Below are 20,786 nucleotides of genomic sequence, written 5' to 3' on the forward strand. Positions count from 1 at the left end.
TCCTCCATTCTGATTTGTTTTATATTGTTCAATTAAACAAATGTTCTGCATTTTCGTATTCGTTTTCCTGCTCACTTGAGATCATCTCCACACTGCCACGTAGGGCTACAAGATATTGGCAAAAAATCTCAGCATGATATATACAACTTTTTTTTTTAAAGGGTTTTACCAAATGTTGTAGTTGAGATTTGACTTTCGATTTAGATTAAAACACTTGGGTGAGCTATTGAAGTCATGGAAATATGATGATTTTTAATTCTATAGTTAGAATATAATAGTAGGCACTTTGAATACTCTGTTTGACATGACAATGAATTAAAGTGCCAGGGAGGAGTTATTGTGACACGGTGGGAACCAAAGTGTTGGTCAATGTTCCCTACGGGACCCTATAGTCTTTGGCTACATTTAATGTTTTCTCTTAGCTACTTCATGTAGGTAACTTATTCCTGCTTCGCCTAATACTCTTTGGTTTAGAAGATACTGTTACACAAACAACATGCTGATTTTGGCCTACACCATAATTGGTATCAGGCTGTATTAGCTAGCTATGTTTGCTCCGACTCAGTACATTTATTAGCTAGCTAGCTATTAGCATTAGCGGCTACCGTGTTTTAGGCACAACATGCTTAGAAAAGACAAACTAGCAGTTTGCAGATATTGTAATTATAGAGGTCTAGTGGATTTATAGTAAGACGCAAAGTGGAAACAGCATGGTTGTCATCAACATTGTTGCATGTTCTGCATTGACCATGCAGACTGAACGCAAGTGTGTCCTGGTCGAGTAACAACAACATGCGTTCCTTGAGTAACAGGGGCGGGGCTTGATCTATGTAGAAAGCGTATATTATAAAAATGTACGTTACACACGCCGTATCACATTTAACAAACCTAACATTAAAAACCACTATGGAAGATAAAGTAGAAACCCAAACCTGTCATTGCATCAATAACTGTGTATTGTAAAATACGGTATACCACCCAGCCCCACCTCCTAGGTAGGCTTCACAACTACACAACCCCATAGGTAGGCTTCACAATTTAACAACTCCATAGGTACTGTCGGCTTAAAAATCTGCCGAGACTATCACTATATCACAATGTGAGTATTCCTTGATGCAGGGTAAACATTGGGAAAAGTTAATAGCAAGTCTGGATAAAATTCAATTATGTTAACCTCATCCCCAGGCTATTAACAAAGTGCAGATACAGTAAATGTCTGGGAACAATATTACAATTCTATTGAAGTTGATGTCTGTAAGCAGGAAGTCGCCCTGCTATGTATGATGTCATATTGCTTCTGTGTCTAAATGTGAACTCTTCCTTGCTGTATGTGTGTTAGTGAGGGAGACGAAGACCCAGCTGCCTCTTGCTGCTCTAAGGAAGGTGTGGGGAGAGGCTGTTAGCTATGTCTGTGGTCTGAGAGGGGACTACAGCAGACTGTACCAGGGACAGAGAGCTGCCATGTATGTACACACACACACACACACACACATGTGGCACAGACACACTTGTACACACTCACACATAGGCATGGCACAAACACACACACACTTGCCTTTCTGCCCTCACTCTCAACCTTGTGTGTTTGTGCACATGTAGGTTGAGTCTGCTACGCTACAACACCAACCTGACGCGGTATAAGAACGTGTTGTTTAGCCAGTCTCAGCAGCTCAGAGCCAAACTGGCCTTCTTCACCACCAGCATACAACAAGACCTACAGCACTACGACCAGCAGAGAGACACTGGCATCTGTAAGCTGTGTGTGTGTGTGTGTGTGTGTGTGTGTGTGTGTTACTGACTGTTTTCTGAACTCTGACCAAACCTGTAGCCTCTGAAAAGATGCTGAAAGCCTGGCAGGACAATGAACAGAAAGCTGATGCTTTTACACAGGTACTGTACTATATAGTTTTGTATGACGGCTGTCTACTCTACCAACATCTTCTGCTAGCATGTATTGGACTGTGAGAGAAGCATTTGATGGCATAGCTTTGGTGTCTGTGTGCATGCACCTGTATGTGTGTGTTAGGTATCAGAAGTGGGCTATCTGGATGAGGAGATAGTGTGTCTCCACTCTGAGATCGTGGAGCTGCAGAGGAGTCCGTTTGCCAGGAGACAAGCTGACATCATGGAACAACTGTAGGTGTCTCACATAATTCTACAGCTTTTTAAACTATTTCCATGAAATGGACAAAGTATCGTTTTGTAAATAAATATGTGTGTGTGTGGTTTCAGGGAGGAGAAGGCCATTGAACTTTACAAGCAGCTGAAGGCCAAATGCAAGAGTGAGTAGAACCACTTCAGCACAATACTGATATAGTATAGGCTGGTAGAGCTGTGTCTGTGAGAATGTGGATTCTCATTGGCTATACTGGTTTTGTGCGGGTGCGCGTGTGTGTGTGCGCAGGTCCAGACCCCCCTCATGGCTACAGTGACAGTTCAGAAATGGTGAAGACCATTGTCCAGACAGTCCAGAACCAGGACCGAATCCTCAGAGACCTGTACACACACCTCAGGTACACACGCCTCAAGTACACATGCACACACCTGTATACCTACACCCTTCTCTCTTTCTCCCTCCCTCTAGTAAGCCCTTTTCTCTTTCTCTCCCTCCGTCTGCTTCCTTCTAGTAAGATCTTGGAGTGTAAGTGTCGTATTGTAGCATTGTTTCCTAAGCTGGAGGGGGCAGTGGAAAGCATCAAGGCAGCAGAGGCTGCAGTCATGACTATGCAGATGAAGAGACAGAGAGAGTTCTGGCACCTGCTCAAGATTGCCTGTGTAAGTAAACACGTGCACAAACACACAACTCCTGTTTAGAAGAAAACAGCCCAACAAACACCAGCAGTACAAGTGTTATTACTGTTGTCATCAGTTGTCTTTAAATGGTTGGGAAGGTTACTTACTAAATGTAATCCATTAGTAACTAGTTACCTGTCCAAATCGTAATATTTAGGATTATCCAAATTTTGTAACAATCTGATTACTTTCAGTTACTTTTGGATTACTTTCCCCTCGAGACATAAGAAGACAAAAAGGATCCATCAAACGCATTTGGTGTGTCATCATAGTGGTCTCTGACATGTGGTCAGACTCGCTCAATGGAACCAACTTAATAGTATCTTTTTTTAATGTAATTGAGAACCAAAATTGTCATAATGTATGTTTTTTTTTCAAACTTTTTATAAGTAATCAGTGAAGTAATCAAATAGATTTTCAAAGGTAACTGGAATCTGTTTACAAGTTTTTTGTTGATAATGTAACTGATTAGTTTGTTTTTTTGTAATCTGACTACAACCCGGGTCTTTACTATTTTTTACATTTTATTTTGTGTGTAGGCCCAGAATGGCAGTCACAACTCTCTAACCCCCAGCTCAGACGTCTCTAGTCCCCCTCCTCTCACCATGAACCCACTAAGACACACACACAGGTAAGACCATACTAAGTAACTAACGTAGTAATGTAATATGATCTCTAAAACCACCCTCTACAGTTCTACCAAGGAGTAACAAATGACTAACACATTGGCACCATTCATGTTCTCAGTGAGTCAGTATGCCACCTACTGGATGAGAACCAGCGTTACCTGAGTCAGCTGACCTCTCTACTGCAGGAGACCTCACAGGACAAAACATGCAGTATCATGGTGCGTCCACGACACTTGGGTGTGTATGTGGGGGGGGGCGCTATATGTGTGTATCCTGACTTACCCCTTGCCTATCTATCTCTGATGCAGGACCAGGACTGGAGTTGGACTCAGTATGGATCTGTGGTTGACCCAACCCTAGAGACTCTAGACACACACACGCACTAGTAATGTGTGGGTTGACTCATAATCCGCAGTCCCTGCGGTGAAATCCACAGGGTGGGCGGGTATAGGGTCATGAAATATTGTGTGGATGAAGGGTGGGAGGCGGGCGGGTTGAATAAAGAGAAAATCCATTAAAAAAATCCATAAATGTATCATTCTTGTGCAACATTGAGGTTTTTCTTTCATTATTTTGAGGCTCTGGCATTAGTGCATAAGCATAAGCTTTCGGGCATAACTATATGCATGCCAAATAGCCTACCCGCCTATTGCCAAATGCTTTTGGGAATAGGCAGACAAAGTGGTGTTTTCACAGCTTTCTATTTCCTTACAAACTGTCAAACTAATGAAATTTGGACATTTTGCACAAAAAAAGGGAACGTTTTTAATTTTTTAAAATTATTGCAGTGGAGATGACAGAACTTTACTGATGTCAACTAGATTTAATTATATCGATTTATGACATTCTGAACAATAATAGCTGCATGTATCAACTCTAATTTTATTGGTCACATACACATGGTTAGCAGATGTTATTGTGAGTGTAGCGAAATGCTTGTGCTTCTAGTTCCAACAGTGCAGCAATATCTATCAATTCTACAACAACTGCTTAATACACACAAGTCTAAGTAAGGAATGGAATAAGAATATATAAATACAGTTGAAGTCGGAAGTTTACATACACCTTAGCCAAATACATTTAAACTCAGTTTTTCACAATTCCTGACCTTTAATCCTAGTAAAAATTCCCTGTCTTAGGTCAGTTAGGATCACTACTTTTTTTTAAGAATGTGAAATGTCAGAATAATAGTAGAGAATGATTTATTTTATCTTTTAATTATTTCATTACATTCCCAGTGAGTCAGAAGTTTACATACACTCAATTAGTATTTGGTAGCACTGCCTTTAAATAGTTTAACTTGTGTCAAACGTTTCGGGTAGCCTTCCACAAGCTTCCCACAATAAGTTGGGTGAATTTTGGCCCATTCCTCCTGACAGAGCTGATGTAACTGAGTCAGGTTTGTAGGCCTCATTGCTAGCACATGCTTTTTCAGTTCTGCCCACAAATATTCTATAGGATTAAGGTCAGGGCTTTGTGATGGCCACTCCAATACCTTGACTTTGTTGTCCTTAAGCCATTTTCCCACAACTTTGGAAGTATGCTTGGGGTCATTGTCCATTTGGAAGACCTATTTGAGATCAAGCTTTAACTTCCTGACTGATGTCTTGAGATGTTGCTTTAACATAATTTTACTGTCATGATGCCACCTATTTTGTGAAGTGAACCAGCCCCTCCTGCAGCAAGCACCCCCACAACATGATGCTGCCACCCCTGTGCTTAATGGTTAGGATGGTGTTCTTCAGCTTGCAAGCCTCCCCCTTTTACCTCCAAACATAATGATGGTCATTATGGCCAAACAGTTATATTTTTATTTCATCAGACCAGATGATATTTCTCCAAAAAGTACTATCTTTGTCCCCATGTGCAGTTGCTAACCGTAGTCTGGCTTTTTTATGGCGGTTTTGGAGCAGTGGCTTCTTCCTTGCTGAGCGGCCTTTCAGGTTATGTTGATATAGCACTCGTTTTACTGTGGATATAGATACTTTTGTGCCTGTTTCCTCCAGCATCTAGAAGGTCCTTTGCTGTTGTTCTGGGATTGATTTGCAATTTTCGCACCAAAGTACGTTCATCTCTAGGAGACAGAACGCGTCTCCTTCCTGAGCGGTACGACGGCTGCATGGTCCCATGGTTTTTATACTTGCGTACTATTGTTTGTACAGATGAACGTGGTACCTTCAGGTGTTTTGAAATTGCTCCCAATGATGAACCAGACTTGTGGAGGTCTAAATCTTTTTTCTAGGTCTTGGCTGATTTCTTTTGATTTTCCCATGATGTCAAGCAGAGGCACTGCATTTTGAAGGTAGGGCTTGAAATACTTCCAATGGTACGCCTCCAATTGACTCAAATGATGTCAATTCGCCTATCAGAAGCTTCTAAAGCCATGACATATTTTTCTGGAATTTTTCCAAGCTGTTTAAAGACACAGTCAACTTAATGTATGTTAACTTCTGACCCACTGGAATTGTGATACAGTGTATTTTATAAATTAAATAATCTGTAAACAATTGTTGGGAAAATGACTTGTGTCATGCACAAAGTAGATGTCCTAACCATTTTGCCAAAACTATAGTTTGTTATTAACAAGAAATATGTGGAGTGGTTGAAAAACAAAGGTTTTCAACAAAGGTTGAAAGTCATGCGTCCTCCGATACACAACCCAACCAAGCCGCACTGCTTCTTAACACAGCATCATCCAACCCGGAAGCCAGCCGCACCAATGTGTCGGAGGAAACACCGTGCACCTGGCAACCTTTGGTTAGCGCGCACTGCGCCTGGCCCGCCACAGGAGTCGCTGGTGCGCGATGAGACAAGGATTTCCCTACCGGCCAAACCCTCCCTAACCCGGATGACGCTAGGCCAATTGTGCGTCGCCCCACGGACATCCCGGTCGCGGCCGGTTAAGACAGCCTGGGCGCAAACCCAGAGTCTCTGGTGTCACAGCTGGCGCTGCAGTACAGCGCCCTTAACCACTGCGCCACCCGGGAGGCCCGAAAAGTGAGTTTTAATGACTCCAACCTAAGTATATGTAAACTTCTGACTTCAACTGTGTTTGTTCTTCTGCTGGAACAAGGTATTAGTGACAATGAGATTGTGCTGGGCATATAGTTAGCAGTCTCATGCAGTTCTCATTGACCTGGCAAACACCATTTCTACCCAGCAACCCGCTCCATATCCTGTTGTTCTGTCCCACCCTAGCGTTGCAGTCAAACAAATCAAGCATTCATTGAGGAACTACGATTCTTGGGAGTGCATTCTGATGAAGATCATCAAAGGTAAGGAAATATTTATAATGTGATTTATGATTTCTGTTGACTCCAACATGGCGGATAATTTTATTTATTTTCTGAGCGCCATCTCAGATTATTGCATGGTTTGCTTTTTCCGTAAAGTTTTTTTGAAAGCTGACACAGCGGTTGCATTAAGGAGAGGTATACCAGATGTTTGTGCCTGACGTTGTCCGCTCCTCGGTCCTGGAGGGGACCCACTCCTCCAGGCTTGCCTGCCACCCGGGCTCCCGTTGGACCCTGGCCTTTATTCTGCAACGATTTTGGTGGCCTACCATGGTCCCAGACGTCTTCGTGTTTGTCGCCGCCTGCACGGTCTATGAGCAGAACAAGACTTCTCGGCAAGCCCCGGCTGGTCTTTTTCAACCACTGCCTGTTCCTCACTGTCCCTGGTCTCACATATCCCTCGACTTTGTCACGGGTCTTCCCCATCTGATGGCAACACCACCATCCTGACAGTAGTGGACCGCTTTTCCAAAGCCACCCACTTCATTCCTCTCCCCAAGCTACCCTCTGCCAAAGAGACAGCCCAACTCATGGTGCAGCATGTCTTGTCTATCGGAAAAATAATATGTCCTTTCCATTTTTTATATTGAGATTTCATTTTTAAATGTAAAAAGATGACACTAATTATTTTAGGATCGTATAGGCTTACTCCAGTAGAGGTTTTTAATTCTATAATCCTTTATCCTAGCCCTACATTAGACCTATTCATATTTATTACTTTTTATCGTAAGTTCTATTAGTTCCGATTCACATCCGCCAAAAAGGGCCGCACTACATAACTGCTTATAAGTCATAATATACCCGATCTCTACAATTAGGCCAATCTTGGTATTTCGAATGTACTGCCTGTGCAATCTTCAAATTAAATAAACAAACAAAAATTGAAAAAGCTCCGCCTTCCCCTAAATCAAAACCTGATTTTAAGTTAAATATTGCCTAAATACAAAAATGATAAATTCATCATACCCATTTTTCATTACCAGAAGTCCACATAGTCCACGGTTTCATACTACAAATAAAGGTATAAAAGAAATGTATCCATAATTGTCCTGTGTAATGAGGTGCAAATGTGTATCGGGGACTACTTCAGCACGTTGTAATCTTTGAGTCCTTGAACATTTGGTTGTTTACATACAATCTATCGACCACTAGAAGAACATTCTGCTCGGAGCCTTTTGAAAGTTGGGTACAGGGCACTTCGTCTCTTCACTATTTAATGTGGAAATTGTTCATTAATCTCTATTAATGTTTATTTGACGCATCAACCAAAGATAATAAGAGGAGACGAGATGAGTTTGGTCTGTTTGCAGTATGCATTTTTAAGGGGATGTATCGTCTACGATCACTCACTTCCCTTCATTCATTACCCGAAGTTTACTCAAAAGATGAGTGAACCATTCCTTCACCTAATTTTGTTATAACATCTTTGGTCTAACAGTCTTTTACATGACACCCAGAATGCATTTAATAATGTCAAAAAGCACGGTGCCACACATAGCTGCCAAATCATAATCAGTACAACTGTCAAAAAAAACTTTTTATACACTTTATAGGCATCCATTACAATCTATGCAATAATCGGAATGCATGATTTGTCACCAGTAGTTGAAAACCTGAATAAAACTTAAGTACATTATGCTCTATACAGTTGAAGTAGGAAGTTTACATACACTCAAATCAAATCAAATCAAATTTTATTTGTCACATACACATGGTTAGCAGATGTTAATGCGAGTGTAGCGAAATGCTTGTGCTTCTAGTTCCGACAATGCAGTAATAACGAGCAAGTAATCTAACTAACAATTCCAAAAAAACTACTGTCATACACAGTGTAAGGGGATAAAGAATATGTACATAAGGATATATGAATGAGTGATGGTACAGAGCAGCATAGGCAAGATACAGTAGATGATATCGAGTACAGTATATACATATGAGATAAGTATGTAAACCAAGTGGCATAGTTAAAGTGGCTAGTGATACATGTATTACATAAGGATGCAGTCGATGATATAGAGTACAGTATCAACGTATGCATATGAGATGAACAATGTAGGGTAAGTAACATTATATAAGGTAGCATTGTTTAAAGTGGCTAGTGATATATTTACATCATTTCCCATCAATTCTCATGATTAAAGTGGCTGGAGTAGAGTCAGTGTCATTGACAGTGTGTTGGCAGTAGCCACTCAATGTTAGTGGTGGCTGTTTAACAGTCTGATGGCCTTGAGATAGAAGCTGTTTTTCAGTCTCTCGGTCCCAGCTTTGATGCACCTGTACTGACCTCGCCTTCTGGATGGCAGCGGGGTGAACAGGCAGTGGCTCGGGTGGTTGATGTCCTTGATGATCTTTATGGCCTTCCTGTAGCATCGGGTGATGTAGGTGTCCTGGAGGGCAGGTAGTTTGCCCCCGGTGATGCGTTGTGCAGACCTCACTACCCTCTGGAGAGCCTTACGGTTGAGGGCGGTGCAGTTGCCATACCAGGCGGTGATACAGCCCGCCAGGATGCTCTCGATTGTGCATCTGTAGAAGTTTGTGAGTGCTTTTGGTGACAAGCCGAATTTCTTCAGCCTCCTGAGGTTGAAGAGGCGCTGCTGCGCCTTCCTCACGATGCTGTCTGTGTGAGTGGACCAATTCAGTTTGTCTGTGATGTGTATGCCGAGGAACTTAAAACTTGCTACCCTCTCCACTACTGTTCCATCGATGTGGATGGGGGTGTTCCCTCTGGTGTTTCCTGAAGTCCACAATCATCTCCTTAGTTTTGTTGACGTTGAGTGTGAGGTTATTTTCCTGACACCACACTCCGAGGGCCCTCACCTCCTCCCTGTAGGCCGTCTCGTCGTTGTTGGTAATCAAGCCTACCACTGTTGTGTTGTCCGCAAACTTGATGATTGAGTTGGAGGCGTGCATGGCCACGCAGTCGTGGGTGAACAGGGAGTACAGGAGAGGGCTCAGAACGCACCCTTGTGGGGCCCCAGTGTTGAGGATCAGCGGGGAGGAGATGTTGTTGCCTACCCTCACCACCTGGGGGCGGCCCGTCAGGAAGTCCAGTACCCAGTTGCACAGGGCGGGGTCGAGACCCAGGGTCTCGAGCTTGATGACGAGCTTGGAGGGTACTATGGTGTTGAATGCCGAGCTGTAGTCGATGAACAGCATTCTCACATAGGTATTCCTCTTGTCCAGATGGGTTAGGGCAGTGTGCAGTGTGGTTGAGATTGCATCGTCTGTGGACCTATTTGGGCGGTAAGCAAATTGGAGTGGGTCAAGGGTGTCAGGTAGGGTGGAGGTGATATGGTCCTTGACTAGTCTCTCAAAGCACTTCATGATGACGGATGTGAGTGCTACGGGCGGTAGTCGTTTAGCTCAGTTACCTTAGCTTTCTTGGGAACAGGAACAATGGTGGCCCTCTTGAAGCATGTGGGAACAGCAGACTGGTATAGGGATTGATTGAATATGTCCGTAAACACACCGGCCAGCTGGTCTGCGCATGCTCTGAGGGCGCGGCTGGGGATGCCGTCTGGGCCTGCAGCCTTGCGAGGGTTAACACGTTTAAATGTCTTACTCACTTCGGCTGCAGTGAAGGAGAGACCGCATGTTTCCGTTGCAGGCCGGTTGGAGTAATTAAAACTCATTTTTCAACCACTCCACAAATTTCTTGTTAACAAACTATTGTTTTGCCAATTTAGTTTAGTTTTGTCGGTTAGGACATCTACTTTGTGCATGACATGTAATTTTTACAACAATTGTCTTTTTTATTTTTCAACCTAAATCAAACTCTGGACATTGGATTTGTATGCGTCAAGACTAACATTTCACCACTCTCCATTGTGGCAAAAGGATTAGAATGGAAATTGTATTGGGACAATTATATTGTAACATTTTGGCACTACATTTACTAAGATGGAATTGAAAAACTGGATTGTTTGGAAAGACGGGTAAGCAATGAACAAGGGACTCGCGCGACCTCAAGACTACGGAGTAGAAAAGATGCACTTTTATGCAAAGAAGCCTAACAAGCGCACAAACTTTTGGATTGATTAATGGGTACATTTAAGTGTATGGCTACATTTATCATGTATTCAGAGTAATGGAAAGTTTGCTATTAGAGTGACTTATTTGAACACAGGAATGAATGCATAGAATTCAATTTCCCATATCCTCTTCCTAATTCATTGAAGTGTGAATATTAATGATATAGTGACACTGTTAAAGGACGGCAGTGCACCGGATCGCTTATTGATCTATGTTCATGGTAGCATATCGAAATATATATTGTGATAGTCTATTGAGGGAATGTGGCTGAAGATAATTATACCACTGCAGATAGCGTTGTGTTTGGGGGCGACATGGTGCTAGTGGAGGAGCTTTAATCAGAAAATGCCTTTTTTGACCCCCCATAAACGTAACGGACATATACCAGGAGCTGTGCCAGGACAGCGACGTCTGTTGACTCATCCAGCTGTAACGTATAGAATTCACTGGCTTGTATGCGAAGCAGTAATTGTTTCAAAACATCTCCTGCCATGTCACTGATATGTCGTGAAACAGTGTTGTTTGATGAACGCATTGTCTGTATAGTTTTTTTGGGCCTTTACCCCCAGCATTGTCCCAGCGGCAGGGTAGCCTAGTGGTTAGAGCGTTGGGCAAGTTCAAATCCCTGAGCTGACAAGGTACAAATCTGTTGTTCTGCCCCTGAAAAGGAAGTTAACCCACTGTTCCTAGGCCGTCATTGAAAATAAGAATTTGTTCTTAACTGACTTGCCTAGTTAAATAAAGGTAAAATAAAATAAAAAAATATCCACAGCAGCAGGAAGAATTAAGTCCTCCACAATACTATTGGGCTTGCCTGTTCTAGCCACTCGGTAGCTCACCATATAAGCCCCTTGTTATTAATGGTATTTGTTGCTTTTATAAATGTCTTACTACTCGAAAGTTGTCTTTATTCTCGCTCAAAAAACTCTTGTGGCTTATTTTGCAAAACCTGGACCCGTACAAATCAGCTGGGCTAGACAATCTGGACCCTCTCTTTCTAAAATTTTCCGCCGCCATTGTTGCAACCCCTATTACCAGTCTGTTCAACCTCTCTTTCGTATCGTCCGAGATTCCTGAAGATTGGAAAGCTTCCGCGGTCATCCCCCTATTCAATGGGAGTGACACTAGACCCAAACTGTTACAGACCTATATCCATCCTGCCCTGCCTTTCTAAAGTCTTCAAAAGCCATGTTAACAAACAGATGACCATTTTGAATTCCACCGTACCTTCTCCGCTGTGCAATTCGGTTTCCAAGCTGGTCACGGGTGCACCTCAGCCACACTTAAGGTACTAAACGATATCATAACCGCCATCGATAAAAGACTACTGTGCAGCCGTCTTCATCAACCTGGCCAAGGCCTTCAACTCAATCACCATATTCTTATCGGCAGACTCAACAGCCTTGGTTTCTCAAATGACTGCCTCACCTTGTTCACCAACTACTTATCAGATAGAGTTCAGTGTGTCAAATCGGAGGGCCTGTTGTCCAGACCTCTGGCAGTCTCTATGGGGGTGCCACAGGGTTCAATTCTCGGGCCGACTCTTTTCTCTGTATATATCAACGATGTCGCTCTTGCTGCGGGTGATTCTTGATCCACCTCTACGCAGACGACACCATTCTGTATACATCTGGCCCTTTGGACAATGTGTTAATTAACAAACCTCCAAACAAGCTTCAATGCCATACAACACTCCTTCCATGGCCTCCAACTGCTCTTAAACGCTAGTAAAACTAAATGCACGCTCTTCAACCGATCGCTGCCCGCACCTGCCCGCCCGACTAGCATCACTACTCTGGACGGTTCTGACTGAGAATATATGGACAACTACAAATACCTAGGAGTCTGGCTAGACTGTAAACTCTCCTTCCAGACCCATATTAAGCATCTCCAATTCATAATTAAATCTATAATCGGCTTTCTATTTTGCAACAAAGCCTACTTCACTCACGCTGCCAAACATACCCTCGTAAAACTGACTATCCTACCGATCCTCGACTTTGTCGATGTCATTTACAAAATAGCCTCCAACACTCTACTCAGCAAACTGGATGCGTACCTCATCCCTATATTGTTTTTATTTACTTGTTTTGCTCTTTTGCACACCAGTATTTCTACTTGCACATCACCATCTGCACATCTATCACTCCAGTGTTCATTTTCTAAATTGTAATTACTTTGCTACTTTGGCCTATTTATTGCCTTACCTCCTTACTCCATTTGCACACACTGTATATAGATTTATCTATTGTGTTATTGACTGTACTTTTGTTTATCCCACGTGTAACTCTGTGTTGTTTTTTGTTGCACTGCTTTGCTTTATCTTGGCAAGGTCGCAGTTGTAAATGAGAACTTGCTCTCAACTGGCCTACCTGGTTAAATAAAGGTGAAATAAAAAAGGAATATAAAAATGTTTTGTTTCTAAATGTCTGCGCAACAGTGAATTTTTCCTACAAGAGAGTGATGGTTAATTTTGATTGGATGTTCATTATTTGACTAGGTTACTTGTTATTGACATTGTTATTTCGCTGAACACTTGTTTAATTTAATTTTTGGCCTTGAAACGAGGGTACTCAGGCGAGGGGAAAAAACCTCACCCAAATGTATAGCCCATTTGGAAAATATAAATGTTCTGTTTGAAAATGTGAAAAAAAAATGTGAATCGGATTTTTACTTGTCGTACCCTTGACGGCATTGCGCATACCTCTGAGCGTACGCATACCCCAGTTTGGGAATACCTGGTATAAAGAATAGAGCTTTTCAAGACAAACTGCACTTCCTCGAACACTTCACCAGAGGACAGGCTCGAGAGGTAGTTAGGAGCTGCCAACATATGGCTCCAGATAAAGGCTATCAGATAGCCAAGGGCTTATTAAAGGAGCACTACAGTAATGAATACAAGATTGCCAATGTATACATGATGAAGGATTTTAGCTGGCCTAGCATCAAATCTGAAGACCCCAAGACATTACAGGCTCATGCATTATACCTCAGAGGTTGTTGTAATGCAATGGAAGACATGGATGAGTTGGCAGGCGTGCTAGACTCCTTGATCTCATCCTGTTCATTGAAAAACAAGTGAGAATAGCCACACATCCAGTGTTCAGTGATATTCAAGATCCTACAGGATCCAGAGGCAATAATCAAAGGCCACAGTCAAGTCTCATTCACACGTCTATTCACAAATCCACAGGATTAGCTTTGCTACCAGCGTGTCATCTTCACAGAAAACCCCCAAACCCAATACATCAGATGTCTGTTCTGTAACAGCGGTCACAAATTGGAGCTGTGTCCACAATTTAGGTAAATGAGCCACAGGGAGAAGATTGGTTTCCTAAAGGAAAAGGGAATTTGTTTTGGTGGCTTGTCAAGTGGACAAATGTCAAGAGATTGCAATAGGCGGTGTATGTAACCAAACTCATGTTGATCAGAGGAACAGCAGAGCAGTCATCAGAAGCACCAGTGGGCAGTGCACCGGTTTCTCTGAACATATATGGGCATACCGGGGCCGGGGGACCAAGAAAGTGTACTTGCTATTGTACCAGTAAAGCACAGTAAAGGCAACATGGTTATCCAGACATACGCCTTCCTAGACCCAAGAAGCACAGCCACATTCTGCATAGAGAGACTGTGACACATTTTGGCATCACAGGAAGAGGAGCTAAAATGGTATTGAAGACCATGAATCAAATAAAAGGAAAGTTGATGCACACCCATGTTATCAGAGGATTGGACATTTCCGAGTTGAAGAAAAACATTCATGGAATTACCTAAAGTCTACACTCAGAACAACATGCCAGTGAGTACAGATAACATCACCACAGAGAAAGACCTGCCCAAGTGGCCTTACCTGAGTAATATAAAGATTCCTGAAATTAATTCAGAAGTGGAGATGTTGAAAGGAACCAACGCTCCGAAGGTCATGGAACTATGGGAGGTGGTTAATAGCTGTGAAAATGGACCATATGCTGTGAGGACCCTACTGGGGTGGGTTGTCAATGGTCCCCTTAGAAGCCATAATAATGAGGACAAGAGTAGCCGTCCTGCTGTTACAGCTAGCAGAATCTGTTTCAAATCTGGAATAGATATTGATAAGTCAATACAATACAGATTTCAATGAGAAGTCCTACGAGGAGAAATATAACATTTCAGTGGAAGACAAAAGGTTTATGAAGATAATGAATGATTCTGTCAAGTTACAGGAGGGCCATTACATTCTGAGGTTACCTTTCAGGAAGTATGATGACACCTTACCCGACAACCATCATGTTGCTGAACAGCACCTCCTAAACTTGCAATGCAAGTTCAATGTTTTTTACCTTGCTACATAAGTAGATACGCTAGCGCAGGGGTGTCAAATTCAATCACAGCACAGGCCAAAATAACGTGCAACTGCGACCCAAACTGGCCATTGTTTTATTAGAAAGAATATGGTTCTTTAGAATGTCCAGTTATGTACATAGGATACTGTATATACAGTAGCATTTTAACATATTAAAACAAAAGTGGTAAATAATATTTGTCAAGCCTTTGCTGCTATTCTTGCAGATGAATAATATGCTGCGATCCTAATCAAAACGTATTTAATAACTCCAAATAACAAAAACAGAGGTATAGGTTTGTAACATTTAAACTTAAAACATGTTTTTTTTTTAGCACTGCATGGATCACTGGTGCGTTGAATGCAGCATTGCTGTATGGTGCACTCAAAAAGTATTGTAGTTGAGTAGCCAGCCTAGGCTATGGCCCAAATGGCCTACATGTTTCTCCTTTGCATGTAGGTTTGTTTTTTGTTTTTTCATTGTCCAGCTTTAAAAACCAAAGCCAGACTGCAACATTTTAGTAGCCTAGCTAGGACTGTGGTGTTTGTTTGTACACTTTCCCTCCACTGTGCACCGTAAACGGGACACACGACAGCAGCACAGTTTAAATTGAATTCACTGATTCGAGTGCATCAGGCTGTAATTTCATGAAGTAGATGACTCAACTGTTAACTCCTTTTATAGTCGCGTTTGTGTCCTATTCGGCCCGTGGGCCTTGTTTGACACGTGTGCTAGCCCATTAGCTACGTTATGCCTGAATTGGGATCATTGCCCTTGCTAGTTTGATTGTATGGACATTCTCAGACAGACTGTAACTCAATCTATTTACCACTACAAACTGATGGTGGCACAAATACCATACTTAACCAACTCTATAAGGCCATAAGCAAACAAGAAAATGCTCATCCAGAAGCGCCACTCCTAGTAGCCAGGAACTTTAATGCAGGCAAACTTAAATTGGTTTTACCAGAGGTATAAAAAAAACTCTAGACCACCTTTACTCCATACACAGAGATGCCCTCCATCTGACCATAATTGTATCCTACTGATTCCTGCTTGCAAGCAAAAACTAAAGCAGGAAGTGACTTGCTCAATACGGAAGAGGTCAGATGACGCGGATGCTACGCTACAGGACTGTTTTGCTAGCACAGACTGGAATATGTTCTGGGATTCATCCAATGGCATTGAGGAGTATACCACCTCAGTCATCGGCTTCATCAGTAAGTGCATCAAAGACGTTGTCCACACAGTGACCGTACTTACATATCCCAACCAGAAGCCATGGATTACAGGCAACATCCGCATTGAGCTAAAGGGTAGAGCTGCCGCTTTCAAGGAGCGGAAAACTAATCTGGACACTTATAAGAAATCCCGCTATGCCCTCAGACAAACCATCAAACAAGCAAAGTGTCAATACAGGATTAAGATTGAAACCAACTACTCTGGCTCTGATGCTTGTCGGATGTGGAAGGGCTTGAAAACTATTACGGACTACAAAGGGAAACCCAGACGCGAGCTGCCCAGTTACGCTAGCCTACCAGACGAGCTAAATGCATTTTATGCTCGATTCAAGGCAAGCAACACTGAAGCATGCACAAGAGGATGAGCTGTTTTGGACGACTGTGTGATAATGCTCTCGGTTGCTGATTTGAGCAAGACCTTTAAACAGGTCAACATTCACAAAGCATGCACGTTTACTCAAAGTATGCTTGGACCAACTGGTAAGTGTCTTCACTGACATTTTCAACCTCTCCTTGACCGAGTCTGTAATACCTACATGTTTCAAGCAGAGCACCATAGTTCATGTGCCAAGGAAGCGAAAGTAACCAGCCGACATGATTACCGTGCCGTAGCACTCACATTGGTAGCTATGAAGTGCTTTGAAAGGCTAGTCATAGCTCACATTAACAGCATCCTCCTGGAAACCCTAAACCCACTCCAATTCGCATACTGCCCCAACAGACTCCACACTGCCCTTTCCCACCTGGACAAAAGGAACACCTATGTGAGAATGCTGTTCATTGACTACAGCAAAGCGTTCAACACCATAGTGCCCAACACCCTTAGCTCATCACTAAGCTAAGGACCCTGGGACTAAACACCTCCCTCTGCAACTGGTTCCTGGACTTCCTGACGGGCCGCACCATTGTGGTATGGGTAGACAACACATCTGCCACGCTGATCCTCAACACTGGGGCCTCTCGGGTGTGTGCTTAGTCCCCTACTGTACTCCCTGTTCACCCACGGCTGTGTGGCCAAACACAACTCCAACACTATCATTAAGTTTGCCAATTACACAACAGACACAAAAGGTCTGATAACCAACAACTATGAGCCTATAGGGAGGAGGTCAGAGACCTGGCAGTGTGGTGCCAGGACAACAACCTCTTCCTCAATGTGAGCAAGACAAAGGAGCTGATTTTTTTTATTTGAATCATCCCCAGCTTCCAATTGGCTAATTCATCCCCCTTCTGTTCTGTAACTATTCCCCAGGTTGTTGCTGTAATGAGAATGTGTTCTCAGTCAATTTACCTGGTAGAAATAACGGTTAAATAAAAATAGATCAATAAATATCCAGGCGCACTCATACCCCAATGCATCCATAAATAAGAATGACAGGGTCCAAGACGTGCTGTTGGCGCGAGGGTCGTCACTAATTACCACAGCCACAAAGTCATAATTGTAGCTAAACCCCGCCTATTTCTACAATTTCTGCAAACTTAACCACACTGCTAACCTTATGCCTTAACTGTAGCCTTAAATTAAGACAAAAAAAAGCACATATTTGTTTTCATGAATATTTACGATGCTTTGGACTTTGTGTCTGGGGTAACTAGTGACAACCCGACCGAGCCACCCAACTTTCTCAACATTCAACAAAACATTCAACAAAACACTCAAGTGTCTTTTTTAGTTTTTGAAATTGCCTAACCATAAAAATATGTTGAAAAGTGAGCACACACAGTAGGTCACGTACAGATGGAGAAAACCCCCTCTAAAACAGCTTGAAACTTTAGATAACGGACTGAGTACATAAGGCATAGGCTACAGAATATAAATATTTATATCCACAAAACAAAATCACTTATGTAGGAAAAAGGATCAGAAAAAGTAGGCTAGTATGGGCCTAGTATGTGCAATATAATAGTCTGAAGTAAATAAAAGGTTTCTTCAATAGCATTTTCAGGTAGGCTTAAATTAAGCATTAACATACGAAAATGAAATTCCAATAGAAGTAGCCTGCCTACTTCCGTTAGAGCAGGTAGCAAGAACACAACTGGTATATGCTATAAGCCTACTCAACATCTTGTAAAAGGTGCAATCAATAAAAAGTGAAATCTCCAAGTAGTTTTGTGCAGTTGTGCATCTCTATTATAGCACTTCATAAGGGCCAGGATTTTTCCAGACCATACATATGAATGTGAATTAAAATAAATAACGGGACGAGGGACTACTGGATGAGATTGAGAAAGGTGCCCGAGTGGGGGCTGTCACTGTAACACAAATACAATCTATACCCGTCCCAGAGTTTAAGACCACAATTCACCCAAAAGCCAAGACTTATTTCACATTTGTGTTTTTAACTTAAAAATAGAGAGGTACTGTGTTTATTAATAGGACACGCCCTGCTGCCCGCTACCATGTTCTCCATCGCGCAGGACTGTTTCCTGCGCCAAGCCCACAAGCCTATCTATATACGGTCTAGTGTAGCCTAGCCTACACAGGGAATATAGTGTATTTTAATGGCCTCTCCAAAGCAGCACTTTAGGATCCACTAGAACTGTTCCCTCGAGAAGGTGGCTACCGGACATGTCTGCAAGAGGTGAGTAGCCTATCCAATACCGCACGAACTGCTAAAGCAGTCATCTCATTCTGGACAAGAAAAATATATGTCAGATGTTGTTATCTCGGATGAATTCGAGAGAGGTACTGTCATCCTGCGGGAGTAGGCTACGTGATTGAAATACACTTCATGATAGGATAGCAGTAGCCATATGCAGCACATGCACAGCTGGGGGGGCTACATATGGCTATATCGTTCCACTTATACCGGACTAGTAAAGGCCCAGTGCACTACTTTTGTGAAAAAAATGTTTGTGGCATTTTTTAAATTGTTAAATTTGTATTTTTCAGGGGGTGCTGCAGCACTCTCATCAACCCTACTTCCCACAGCTATGCAAAGTGATATGATATATCCCTTGTTGATATTGACTGCTAACATGAATTACTTTCAGCTCAAAATCCAAATTGATCAATGAATGTGCAAGAAAACTATTATTTGAATAGCCATGTTCATTATTTCACTCAATAAACTAGTTATTGCATTTCTTAATGTAAATTGATGGCACAGTAACCAATGTTTTGGGACTGAGCAAATGTCAGGTCTGCTGAGCGCAAACTTGAACGTTGTGAAAATTCTGTGCAACTTCTGGAGCGCATTTACTGTGAACACCGAGGCTGTACCCACTTTTATAGTTATAACAGTGGCCAAGTAGACTACTGTGGCTATTTGATCATAATGTAGGCCTATCAGTGTGGCCTACCATTTACATTTTAGTTTACCATAAAAAACAATGGACAAAAATGCATCCCAAAGTAACATGGAAGTAGCTGTTCTATCATTCAGCCTACAATAGCAGCCAATGTCTGGTGTTCAATGTAGGTCTACATTCCGTGAGACCTTTGGAAAAAAATATGCAGGGCTTGACATTAACCTGTTTATCCACTTGTCATTCAGACAAGGAGGTGACTGAATGTTTGGTTTGATGCAAGAAACCATTTTACAAAACAAAGTTCATTGTTATTCCCATACTATAATTACAATCAGACAAATTATGCTACCCTCTGCCTATTGGCTACTTAGCTTATTCAAGCCTGTCTCAAAATACAACACTGCCCCTTTAAGTCAGAAAAAATGCTCTTTACCTGTCTTGCTTTTCAAAGATGGCTAGAAATGCAGAAGTGTTGTGCTCTTGTAGGAAGCAACTACTTCCCCATTGCTGACTAGAATTTCTTTTAGCTATAACTGGGATAATAACTCACTTACTAGCAAATCTATTTTAACAAATGTGCACACGTGGCTACCTGCAGCTCTTGCTTTGATCTCAAAACACGCTTATCTACTCCCAACTAGTCATGCTGTAAACACAGTCCAGTTCAAAGTGAATGGCACAGATCCATATATGACAATGATCTATTTGCATAGAGGGATACTGCAGATCTGATTGGTTATGCCGCACTGGTCTGTAGAGTATGGCTGAGTCCTGCATGTCAATGCGATAGCATCCTACTCTGGTGCATTCTGCCTACAAGAAAATCTCTTGCGTAGTTTGATTTCTTTTGGTGTGTTGTATTAAAAGTGGGTAATATTGGCAATTCCCACAGTAGAGGGAAACATTGATAGTGTTAACTAAAGGGGAAAACTAGAAAGTTGAGTGAAGTTCAGTCTCGTGCTTCTCTGCCCTGGCAAAAATTTATTCTGTGCAGCAGTCCTGAGGGAGCCGCGTGCAGTAACTTCATTTCAATGTCATATAATTTCCGCTCCAAACCATTTTTTCTTCCATTTAGTCCTTTTTAAAGGGGCAATCCTGGACTGGCACATCCACTCCCCCCACAAAATTCAAATCCCAGATTTTCCCTTTAACAAACTCATGTAATTCAGCGTTTTACTTCCTATTGCTTAGTAAAAGAATCAGCTAGGAAACAGGACGACTGAT

The 20,786-nt window shown here is 42.2% G+C and overlaps 2 protein-coding genes across 5 annotated transcripts in view; both read left to right on the plus strand.

Moving 5' to 3' along the window:
• LOC112223895 (inhibitor of nuclear factor kappa-B kinase subunit alpha) overlaps window positions 1-3,930 on the plus strand; it is a 28,719-nt gene extending 24,789 nt beyond the window's left edge. For 3 of the 4 annotated variants that reach the window (XM_024387213.2, XM_024387215.2, XM_024387214.2), the window contains 10 exons: window positions 1,340-1,463; window positions 1,600-1,751; window positions 1,829-1,890; window positions 2,027-2,136; window positions 2,233-2,282; window positions 2,405-2,513; window positions 2,628-2,775; window positions 3,333-3,424; window positions 3,541-3,640; window positions 3,731-3,930. In XM_024387213.2, the coding sequence (XP_024242981.1) occupies window positions 1,340-1,463; window positions 1,600-1,751; window positions 1,829-1,890; window positions 2,027-2,136; window positions 2,233-2,282; window positions 2,405-2,513; window positions 2,628-2,775; window positions 3,333-3,424; window positions 3,541-3,640; window positions 3,731-3,808 (1,025 nt within the window). In that variant the 3' untranslated portion in view covers window positions 3,809-3,930. The remainder of the gene's footprint in view (window positions 1-1,339; window positions 1,464-1,599; window positions 1,752-1,828; window positions 1,891-2,026; window positions 2,137-2,232; window positions 2,283-2,404; window positions 2,514-2,627; window positions 2,776-3,332; window positions 3,425-3,540; window positions 3,641-3,730) is intronic. The other variant, XR_002949389.2, reaches the window with a different exon arrangement.
• A 14,801-nt stretch (window positions 3,931-18,731) lies between these two features.
• Window positions 18,732-20,786, plus strand: part of LOC112223893 (actin-binding LIM protein 1) — a 166,831-nt gene continuing 164,776 nt past the window's right edge. The window contains exon 1 of the mRNA XM_024387209.1: window positions 18,732-18,892. Within this exon, the coding sequence (XP_024242977.1) occupies window positions 18,880-18,892 (13 nt within the window). The 5' untranslated portion in view covers window positions 18,732-18,879. The remainder of the gene's footprint in view (window positions 18,893-20,786) is intronic.

This window comes from Oncorhynchus tshawytscha, linkage group LG24 (assembly GCF_018296145.1).
Source record: "Oncorhynchus tshawytscha isolate Ot180627B linkage group LG24, Otsh_v2.0, whole genome shotgun sequence".
Lineage (NCBI taxonomy): Eukaryota > Metazoa > Chordata > Actinopteri > Salmoniformes > Salmonidae > Oncorhynchus > Oncorhynchus tshawytscha.